Below are 11,452 nucleotides of genomic sequence, written 5' to 3' on the forward strand. Positions count from 1 at the left end.
GGGGGGGGGGGGGGGGGGGGGGGGGGGGGGGGGGGGGGGGGGGATTAAATAAGGGAGTAATAGAGGGGAGGATGTCAGGAGAGAGAAGAGGAGAGGAAGGAGGGAGCACTGGCGGGGGCATATGGGTGAGAGAAAGCATAAAGGGTGGGGGCAGTGGGGGGCTTGATTGTGTCGGTGGGAAAAGGTGGAGACAGCGAGGAGAGATGAGGAGGGAAGGAGGATGGAGGGAGAAAGGCACGAGAGGAGGAGAAGCAAGGCGAGGAGGATGAGGGTAGCAGATGGAGCTGACAGCACTGTGTGATCAGTAATTAGGGTGTGTGTTTGACTGTTTTGTATTTCATTTTTTTATTCCTTTCTTTTTCTGTCCCAGCGTTCTGCATTTCATTTACCCATCAGCTGTTGCCAGGGCAACGATTACTCTTCTGGGGATCCCCAGGAAAAAAGTAATTGCAGTAACTTCATGTTATTATGTAATTCAAATTTAAGTTAAAATAGTATTACAAAGTACCACAGTACTAGTCAGTAATATAATCAGTGGTACTGCAGCATACACATTGCAATTAGAATTGATTACAATTTGCATTAAAGAACAGGGGCCATATTACAGAAAGTTCCTATCTTAAGCCTTAAGTTCAGACAGGAAGAGTCTAAGATAGGATTTTTCACAATTTGGTATTACAGAGGCAAATCCTAACTAACTTTAGGAATCCTATTTTATCTTACTTCATCTCATCTTATCTCAGGTTAGGAAATCCTAAATACTCAATCCAACATTGGTTATCAACTTTTATGTCTGTTACCTAGCAACCAGTGCCACTTTTCTCATCTCTAAACGGCTTTTAATCACTGTTTTTTTGTAGTTTTTTAATGAAACATACACACAACTATTATTTAACTTCAAATCAGATGACTTATAGGTGATGGTAACCTCCGTTGAGAAATCCAAATTCACGTAACGCTTATCTGGGAAAGATAAGAGAGAGAGTGGGCTAAAATAGTGGACACAGTCACCGCCGCATATCCGCCATCCAGCTGAGCGCTGATGCTGTTAAAAAGAAAATCCGTCCATTTGCAGTGATATGAAGAGCAAGGCAACTGATGTGTCCAAACAGCAGAGGAAACCCGGTGGTGGCTCTTCCTGTGCTCCCTCACTGACCCCGGCAGAAACCCGTAGGCTAGTCTTTGCGGGAAAGTTAATAATGAAGGTAAAAAATATTAACAAAGGCTGCGGGCTAATGTCATCATGTTTTTCATGTATTTCTTGAATTTAACGATCTCCTTCTATCAAAGACTTGCAGTAGGATCCTTTTGTCACATCAAGCCTTCACATTATGTTAGATAATCAGATATTATCTGTTACATCGCCTACAGCCTTTCTACTAACGAGTGTTTTGTCATCAAACACATCGGTAGAATCAATTATGTTCCGCCTGTTGACATTTTGTTGATTTTGTAAAAGCAATTAAAGAGCGACCATTTAGATTTTAACGAATTAGCAAACGCTACCCGGTGGAAAAGTAAAAGTTAGGACAGCTTAACAGTTCTCCTAAAGTTAGGAGAGTTTATTTAAGATTTTACCAAGTTAGGATGCTTCTGTAATACACTTTTCTTATCTAAAGTTAGGAAAGGAATATTAACTTTAACTGTTAATCTGTAATGGCCTTTTTCCTAAATCAGTTCCTAACCCTTATTACCATGGTTACCAAGCAGTTAGGATAGGATCTGCCGGTTAGGAAGTTGTCATAATTTACTATATCAGTCCGAATAGCCTCATTAGAAATCTCTTTCAGCTCTTTAGTAAACTTAGTTTGGGATTTTCTGATACATTCTGGTGAAATTTCCCACTACGCTGTCCAGAACAGTTTTGTTAAAAGTTTTAGTTCTGGTTTGTGAGAAAGACGTGCCTGACACTTTATTTACCATGTAGGTCGACTGAGAACAGATTCTCATTTGCAATGGCGATCTGGCCAAGAGGAAGTATTCTTGCAGCACAATATAGTTTCACATATAAATATACAAAATACAAAATGCAGTATATAACATATATACAGTTTGTGGAAGGTGACGTTGGTTCAGAGAGGTAGGTCAGCTGATGTTCAAGCCGCCTTTAAATAGCAGATATTGCTCCAAGCATTTGACAACACCAAGAAATATTCTTTTTCATCTGTAAACTGTCAGATTAATATTGGAAATAGCTGGAAAAATCCAGTTTTGGCCAGCTTCGTCCTTCTGTCCTGCGTCAGGCTGTTCATCCTAGTTTCCTTAATCCTGGGGGGGGGGGCAACTTTCTTTGCATCTGTATACAGTTGGATTGGATTTACTAGAATTAGCATATGCGGTTCTAGTCACATTTGCTCTCATCAGCTTGCTTAAAATCAGTGAAAAACATTAGTGAGTGATTTGGATGTAAATATCACTTTTCAGATGTCATGATTTTCATCTAGCCTTCCCTTCATCTTCTTCTCCTCCTCACATGTTCAGCTTTTCATTTTACGTCATTCTCTCTTCTGCTCCCTCCTGCTCTTGCCTGAGGTCTTGTGTAATGCCTACTCTAGCATAAGCAGCAAGGGAAGTGTGTGTGTCTGTGTGTGTGTGAAGGAAAAGCTGAAGGAAGGCAGGTTGCCATGGCAGCTGCGGGCTGTAGCAGCGGCTTTGTCATGGCAACCCATGTAGATAGATAGATAGATAGATAGATAGATAATGGTAAAGCTGCAGAAGTAGAAGCAATTCATATAATATAGGGTGTGCCTCTCTTCCAAAATTTCTATTGTATTGTGTCTGTTGTCATGGCAATGTATAGATTAGTCACGCACCCACATCCCCCTCCTCTCTCTCTCCCTCCCTCTCTCTCTCTTTCTCTCTTTACTATCCCTCTGTCTTGCTCTTTCAAGATGAATGCTCAATTCCAGAACAATCGGTGGCGCCTCACCTTCCCTTGCTGACATCACTGTCTGTTGTTTGTGTGTGTGTGTGTGTGTGTGTTTGTTGTGGCGTGTTGTGGTGGGAAAAGGAGGAGCTTTCATATGATTGCCGTGGGGTGATAATACAAACAGGCGTGGACACACACACACCGCCGGCTGCAGCTCCATGTTCATGGTACAGACATGAGAGCGGTATGCCATCTTCTCATATAACTCAAGCAAGGAAGCAAATAAGCGTATTTCCAGAAATGTCAAACTATTCCTTTAATGTCTTTGAATACACCTCTCCCTTAACCGTGTTTCCTTACACATTGGGGTTTTTTTGTTTGCAACCCCAGCATTCTGTTGTTGGGTGCGATGGCTGTACCGAATCAGTGTGGGGGTTAAGTGTCTAATGGAACCTCTACAGTTCAGGTCTCATTTCTTACTTTTCCTCAGAAACAAAGCAAATACGCAAGATGTCAAAGTATTCCTTTAGTTTCACCAAAAAGAGTTTATTGAAAATGTCACCTTTTCTGCTGCTAAAACTTCCCTCTCCTTCTGACTCACTGTAAAAGATGGACTATTGTCTCCACTCTCTCTCTCTTTCTCTCAGATTGACAGAAGCTCTACCATGCCTGTGGCCTCCACCAGGACAGAACCTGGTGAGACCAGACACCTTCCTCCCCATTAGCTCCTGTCACCATATGACTATTCACTATGTTTTACAAAAAGGCTATAGAATGGGTAAAAACTGAATTATGAGTTCAAGAAAATCTGACTTAAAGGGAAACCTTCTATGTGGATGTCTAGTCAGTGTTGATGGTATAAATTGTCCATTAAAGCAGTACATTACTCAGTGTGTGCTATAGTGAAAGAGAAAGCAGAGTTCTCCTGCTAGCAGAGCAATGCTGGTGTTCTGACTATTTATGCTACCTATGGAGATGTGCTACTTTGCAGTTCTTTGCATGCAGTAAAGGGTAGGGGTAGGGTTAGACGCTATGTATTTGCAATAAGGTATTTGTTGACAAGAAAACATAAATCGTCAGAACACCAGCAATGCACTGTATGCAGTATAAAGTTCATTTTAGCCACCTAAAAAAGGCAAACCTAAAAAAAATCAATATCACTTTAGTTGTAGGCTAGAAGATTTTCCAATGGGAAACTGAAGCTTTGTATGCCTTTTTATAGATACTTTGCTGTCCCCTCAAAATAACACATCAAACAGCCATTAATGTCTAAACCGCTGGCAACAAAAGTGAGTACACCCCTATGTGAAAATGTCCAAATTGGGCCTAAGTAGCCATTTTCCCTCCCCGGTTTCATGTGACTTTGTTAGTGTTACAAAGTCTCAGGTGTGTTAAATTTGGTGTTATCGCTCTCACACTCCCTCATTCTGGTCACTGGAAGTTCAACATGGCACCTCATGGCGAAGAACTCTCTGAGGATCTGAAAAAATTTGTTACTCTTCATAAAGATGGCCTAGGCTATAAGAAGATTGCTGCGGAGGTTGAAGGGGTGGGGGGGGGGTCAGCCTGTCAGTGCTCAGACTATACGCTGCACACTGCATCAAATTGGTCTGCATGGCCGCCGTCCCAGAAGGAAGCCTCTTCTAAAGATGATGCACAAGAAAGCCCGCAAACAGTTTGCTGAAGACAGGCAGACTAAGGACATGGATCACTGGAACCACGTCCTGTGGTCTGATGAGACCAAGATAAACGTATTTGGTTCAGATGGTGTCAAGCGTGCGTGGCGGCAACCAGGTGAGGAGTTCAAAGACAAGTGTGTCTTTCCTACAGTCAAGCATGGTGGTGGGAGTGTCCTGGTCTGGGGCTGCATGAGTGCTGCCGGCACTGGGGAGCTCCAGTTCTTTGAGGGAACCATGAATGCCAACATGTCCTGTGACCATACTGAAGCAGAGCAGGATCCCCTCCCTTCAGAGACAGTATTCCAGCATGATAACGACCCCAAACACACCTCCAAGACGACCGCTGCCTCGCTAAAGAAGCTGAAGGTAAAGGTGATGGACTGGCCGAGCATGTCTCCAGACCTGAACCCTGTTGAGCATCTGTGGGGCTCCTCAAACAGAAGGTGGAGGAGCGCAAGGTCTCCAACATCCACCAGCTCCGTGATGTCGTCATGGAGGACTGGAAGAGGACTTTAGTGGCAACCTGTGAAGCTCTGCTGAACTCCATGCCCAAGAGAGTTAAGGCAGTGCTGGAAAATAATGGGGGCCACACAAAATATTGACACTTTGGGCCCAATTTGGACATTCTCACTTAGGGGTGTACTCACTTTTGTTGCCAGCAGTTTAGACATTAATGGCTATGTGATGTGTTATTTTGAGGGGACAGCAAATTTACACTGTTATACAAGCTGTATACTCACTACTTTACATTGAAGCAAAGTGTCGTTTCTTTAGATACTGTATTTATTATATATTTTTAGTAAAGAAAAGGAACCAAATAAGAGTATTGATAAAGAACACACAACATTTTATTAGAGGGGGAAAAAAAATAATACATGGGCATTTCCATCACTGGCTACAGTCCCTCAGAAATGTAGACTGTCCCCCTGCCAGCTGTTAACCTGATGATCTCTGCCTGTCTTGCTTGCACATACACATTAGCACAATGTTCAGTCAGTGCATGGAGTGCGTGTGGTGGAGCATAGTGGAGATAAAATGGAGAGCACAGGAGAAAGAGAGAACTTTAGAAAAAGACAAGGTAGAACTGAGAGGGTACGCATTAAAAAGGAGATAAGCACAGGAGGAAAGTGTCGCAGAATGCTGGAAAATTACAGATATCTTCACAAGCAAGGGAGGTTGGTGCAGGGCCAACACTTCATATCACAACTACCTTTCCCGAGATGGTTTTATGTTGTTGGTGAAAAAATGTAATCATGCTCTGTAGGGAAGCAGGAACTGCGTATGCATGGAAATAATTTGGAAAATAAAGACCCGTATACTCTTTTCTGTCAGTTGGAAGTATCTCCAGTTTTTCAGAGCTACCAGAGCTTCATGATGATAAACAGTCTAGTCAGAGCTCTGAGGAAATGAGATGCAATACAAACACTCCAAAAAGTGCACAAAATGATTTATATTATTTATTATATTTAGTCCTGTTGCCTAAATTATGGAAGTGCTTAAAGCTGAAAATACTTTTTTACTGTTTTAGCCATTTTCTTTTTAACCCCTTGACGCCAATTGTCGGGAATTCGCATCATACCTACACATACCTGAATTTATATATTTTCTATGTTCTAAAGACAAATTAACAATCTTCACTTAATTTAACATCAGCTTGAAAGCAAATGAAAACACAAATAATTTTTTTTATTTTTTGATTGTAAAAAAATTCCGGCGTTAAGGGGTTAACTTCTTAACATTCCTGTAAAATTCATGCAAAACGTTGAATGTAATGTAGTTCTTGAACCATTTGGAGTATATGCATGGTTTTGGGCTTCACTCTGGAGTGTCTAACCCAAAAGTCAGAATGACTAAGTGCTACTGGAATTGATTAAACACACTAAAACTAATATTTTTAGTTTCTGCTTGAAAATGCTTGCTAACAAATGCATGCAGACAACTATAGCTGGGACTTATTAGCTGGAAAACAGTAGGACCACAGGATAAAGCATTACCTAGTCCTAGTTTAAATTTCATACCAATACCATGAAAAATGATTATTTTACACAGGTTTTAAGTGTATGTCTTAGCGTATTCTTTCTAAAACAGCACCGCCCCTTGGCTGCTGCTGCATTGCTCCGTATTAGCTGGTAGCTTGAAACAGATGTGTTTTTTTGCTGGAAGATCATGAACTTCCTACTTAAAGCTGGATATCGTTATTTTCAGAATTTCATTGGCTACACCAAGCCAGTCATCGACACAATTTCTTGCCATTGGCTCGGCCTACCCACGAAATAATAGAGGCTGGCCCTTTCTTACAGCGTGGGCTCTCGTTGGCTGTTGAAGGCTGTGAAAGGGACATGTGAGCTCTTATTGGGTCGGATTTGGTGACACTCGAAAGGTTAGAGTTCAGCAGCTTATTTGAATACAAGCTGTCGTAGTTGTTTACATTCAAATCGGAGTTATTACGGTTATAATGACCAACGAGCCACGTCTGCCGGCAAATATGAAACGATGCGGCAGCAGTCCCTGGGGATTTATTGATGGAATGTGTTTGGGACTAAATATTTTTACTGGATTGGATCGTCTGGACCTTTGACAACATAACAAGACAGTTTTTGTTGGAATATGATCGATCGGTGGATTACTATAAGGCTTCATAGGTGAATCGCGGCAATTTTGATTGTACTGGCAGGTCTGACAGAAGCGCTAATTGTACCCGCTGTGGTGATTGTATCTTTAAATGGTTTGCATTGGTTGAATCATGAGGATTTTAGCTTTCAAATGGTGTATCATGAGTATGAAGTTATGATGCACATACCGAGAGCTGCCGCCAGGACCTGACAGCCCATGCGCGGGCTTTTGGAATGTTAAGAAAAATACTTGTTACTGGCAGAAACAGTGAGCGTTTTTGCCATCTGATGCTAACTCTGCCATGCTCCTACTGGGTTTGTGTATATTCTAAACTGCATCAGACACAGTGACTACATTCAGAGCTCTGACAATGATGACCTATGCTTATCCAGGTCAAAAAATAGATTTCGATTTTAGAGCAGAAAAGAGACCGTCAGCAAACATGTGAAATATGTCTCTATTATTATTATTATTATTATTATTATATTTTTTAAATTTTTTTATTGATTATTGGTAAAACTGAAGTTAAAATCTTTCAGGGAAAATCTTGTTGCTGAATTGCTGGGCCTTCCTCCATGAATTAGAGGGCATGCAAAATGTAATGCAAGGGAACTCAAAAGTTTATAGGGAAAAATGACCCCGTAGTTCTGTGCCCAAATCTCTAATAACTTCAGTAATTAATTTTGTGTATAAAACTGGCTTTGGTAGACATAAAACATAATTCCAAGCAGGAAATGGATTATCAGTATCAGAAGGTTCATTCTGAAATCCACCTCATCTAGAAAACCCCCAATTCAAATTATGATAGAATTTTAATTTGATATTGTACAAAACAATGTAGAGTATATTAAGGGTACTTAACCATCTAATTATTTAATTTTACTGATAAGACTTTTGCTAAGGATGTGTACACTTCACTCCAGATTACAGATAGAGCCTTGTAATTCCAGACACATCAGTATAACTACATTTGTATAGACTGTAAACAGTTCCTCTTCCCTTGAGCTGAAAATACCTCAGTGTGATATCACTTCATTTAAATATGGTCAATAACTAAAATACACTATTAATCCAGGGTGCAATGTACAACAACTCCAAAAAAGCTGTGCTTTTAACAGTGATTCATGGTGCTCTAGGGAGGATTTTTCCTGTAAAGATTAACTGTGATTGCTCTGTAAAGGGCTAAAATTGTAATGCCTTCTGAGCCTAGCAAATGCAGTTGGGAATTTTAAAGCCTTCGGATATGGATGAAAAGCTCATACTCTCTGTCAGACAGAAGTTTCCCTGCGTCTTGATTTAGAGAATATGTCCTGTTCTGTTCCCAGCCGCTGTGATAAATTAAAGCCCAGTGCTGTCAGAGAAGGACAGTCCCGCTCTTTACGTAACGTTTGATGTCTCCAAACATTGGCCTGAAAGCGTTCAAGGACATGGCAAGGATCAAGCCCCTGAGGATGTGTTCAGAAACATTCATTCATCCAAAGACAGATGTCAGGTCATCTAAATGGTGGCATCTGTTACCTTGCGTCCTCCGGTGTTGAGCCTCAGAGGGGTCAGGTAGGGGTCAAAGATCATGTGACTGGTCTCGATGTCAATGGGCGACTGCCTCTTCCCTATGGCGCACAGGTTCCAGGCTGAGTGCACCAGACCCCAGAAGGATGGGACTGGAGGTGGGATGAGGGTGAGGCAAAAGAGAGGGAGAAAAGACAAAGAAGCAATAATTAGAGTGTGTGTGTGTGTGTGTGTGTGTGTGTGTGTGTGTGTGTGTGTGTGTGTGTGTGTGTGTGTGTGTGTGTGTGTGTGTGTGTGTGTGTGTGTTCTAATGCTCCACAAGATCAAACCATAAAAACAGAAAGAAAGTGAGCAGACGAGCTTCATTATGATAGGACAGGGGAAATGGGGAGTTTAGGGAGATTTGAATTTACATATGGCTTCATTAAAGTCTGACTAAAATAAGAGCTTTCATTAAAGTCTCCAGGTTATTATCTGCCAGTATAACGAAAGAAGAGAAACAGACTTTATTAAAATCTGTCTATAAGTTCTGTCTTTCGTTGCTTATATTCTACAGCAGTGGTTCCAAACCTTTTGGTCTTGTAGCCCTTTTAAATGAAGCAATGTCTACTTGTGAGCCACATCACAGGCTATGACCTCAGTGGTGGTCATAGGTCAGGGATTTGTTTCATTTGATTTCTTGAGTCCTGAGGAGGTGAACATTTTTCTGCAAAACATTTCTTTCTTTGGCCCTTCAATCATTTTGTGACCCCTGAGAATTTTCGTTTGACCCCCTGGGGGTTTCCAACACCCAAGTTAAGAGCCACTGAGTAACAATATGTATGACTACCAACCCAGCAGGGTGGCCTGAATGCCTTCCTTGATACGAGAAGTTCACAGAGTCTAGTTCCACCTTTAGTGGTTGATGTTTTGAGTCAACATTAGCAAGCAGTGTAGGTTTAAAAGTTTACTTCAACAATTTCACATTGCACCCCTGTAACACTGTCGGACTCACGATGGACAGTTTAAACAAAATTTCAAAATTGATGCAGTTCAAACAGTTCAGTTGAGTCGGAGATTCTGGTGTATTATGTTAGTAGTAATGTGATGTAGGCTCGAGCCTCTAGCCTCAAGCAGAGATAAGGAGCAAGCTACAGAGGTCTGGTAAGCTCACTCCTTTCTAACCCCACACTCCCAGATGTTTTTCATTTTCAAACTTGAAGTGTTCAGCCCCAAATGACGCAATCTATCGGCCTTCCCACAGTTCCCTCTGGAGCCACAAAAAGCTCTATAGTACTTTTTTCACATATGCAGTAGTACTCCCCAAGAAGTAAACAACTGTAAACAGACTTTGATGTGTAAAATCAGCGTACTTCCCGTAATGTAATGGTGAGTTCCTGGAAATATGATTCCCGTGAATCAGAAAGTCTAAAGTTCTGGTCACGGCAGAAAGTGGCACAGAAAGGTTTTCCGTATGTGCTGTGGCAGAAAATTCCTTTCTCTTTCAATTCTTTTCTATTTTTATCGTTTTTGATATCTGTGGTGTATTGGGTGGTGAAGTAAGGCTCCTTTGGTGGGGGGTTGTTCGGCCGTTAGCAACCAGTGTATCACTGGAAGCATGGCAGCCCAAAACACAAACACCTGTTTAGATTCTCTCACGTGGCTCCACGGAGTGAAAGTGGTGTCCGCAGTGAATGTGGAGGAGTGCATTTTGGCCGTTGGAAATGTTGTTGGTCATGAGTGTATTTTAGCGGCGTCTAGGATGAATAATGCTATGGTTTTGTTTTTAAATTCTGTTGAGAAAGCAAACGAAGTAGTGGAAAGAGGTGTAGTAATTAGTGGTTTGTTCATCCCAGTGCTTCCCCTTTCCACCCCCGCTAAGAAAGTAACTTTGTCTAACGTCCCGCCGTTCATAAAAGACGAAATGCTGACAAAAGAATTGTCACGGTTTGGAAAGATAGTCAGCTCCGTGAAAAAGATCGTTCTTGGTAGCAAGTCAGACCTGATCAAACACGTGGTATCTTTTCGGAGATTTACTTACATGATCCTGAGAGATAATCGAACTGAACTCAATCTGAATTTGAAACTCAGAGTGGATGACTTTGATTATACTGTTTTCGTGAGTACTGATGCGATGAAGTGTTTTGGCTGTGGGAAAACTGGGCATTTAGTACGCACTTGTCCAGATAATAATGGTACAAATACACCAGATGTCTCAGGTGAAACTGGTGGGCAAGTCAGGAATGCAGGCACTGATAATGTTCCTGATCCAACTCAAACTGAACCTAGGCCATCCACTAGCGGCCAAATTGAAACAATTCCTCATTTACAGACTGAGGCGAATCAGGCCATGGTTGGGAATAATGAGGAGAATGATTTAGTTATCCCTGTTGTTGATAAGAGTGAGCCCAAGGCTGATGAGAGCATGGATTTTTCACATGTTAATATAGTGTCTGACTCAAAGTTTCCTTCAGAGAGTGTCAACTTAAGTGATGACTTACTGACGGACCTAGATCAGGCAGTTTTCAAAACCCCTTTGAAGAGGAAAAAGAATGACAAGGTCTCTGAATCAAAACAAGCTAGAAAAACAGAAAATGAAAAAGGGTCTGATGTTGATGTTGGTAATGAGAGTGATGTCTCTGATTCTGGTGCTTCTAGTTGTTCCCAGACTGAATGGACATGTCTAGAGTATGATACTGATGAAATCAAGAAGTTTTTAAAGTTGTCAAAAAACTTGAGGGGAGTACAGGTTGCTGACTATTTTCCAGACACAAAACGTTTTGTGGAAAATACGAGGGCTTTA

At 41.4% G+C, this 11,452-nt stretch overlaps 1 protein-coding gene across 1 annotated transcript in view; it reads right to left on the reverse strand.

Moving 5' to 3' along the window:
• The window catches only part of LOC123984105 (carbonic anhydrase-related protein 10-like), a 138,114-nt gene that overhangs the window by 65,579 nt on the left and 61,083 nt on the right, over window positions 1–11,452 (reverse strand). Inside the window, exon 3 of the mRNA XM_046070797.1 lies at window positions 8,680–8,822. Within this exon, the coding sequence (XP_045926753.1) occupies window positions 8,680–8,822 (143 nt within the window). The remainder of the gene's footprint in view (window positions 1–8,679; window positions 8,823–11,452) is intronic.

Source organism: Micropterus dolomieu, linkage group LG02, assembly GCF_021292245.1.
Source record: "Micropterus dolomieu isolate WLL.071019.BEF.003 ecotype Adirondacks linkage group LG02, ASM2129224v1, whole genome shotgun sequence".
Taxonomy (NCBI): domain Eukaryota; kingdom Metazoa; phylum Chordata; class Actinopteri; order Centrarchiformes; family Centrarchidae; genus Micropterus; species Micropterus dolomieu.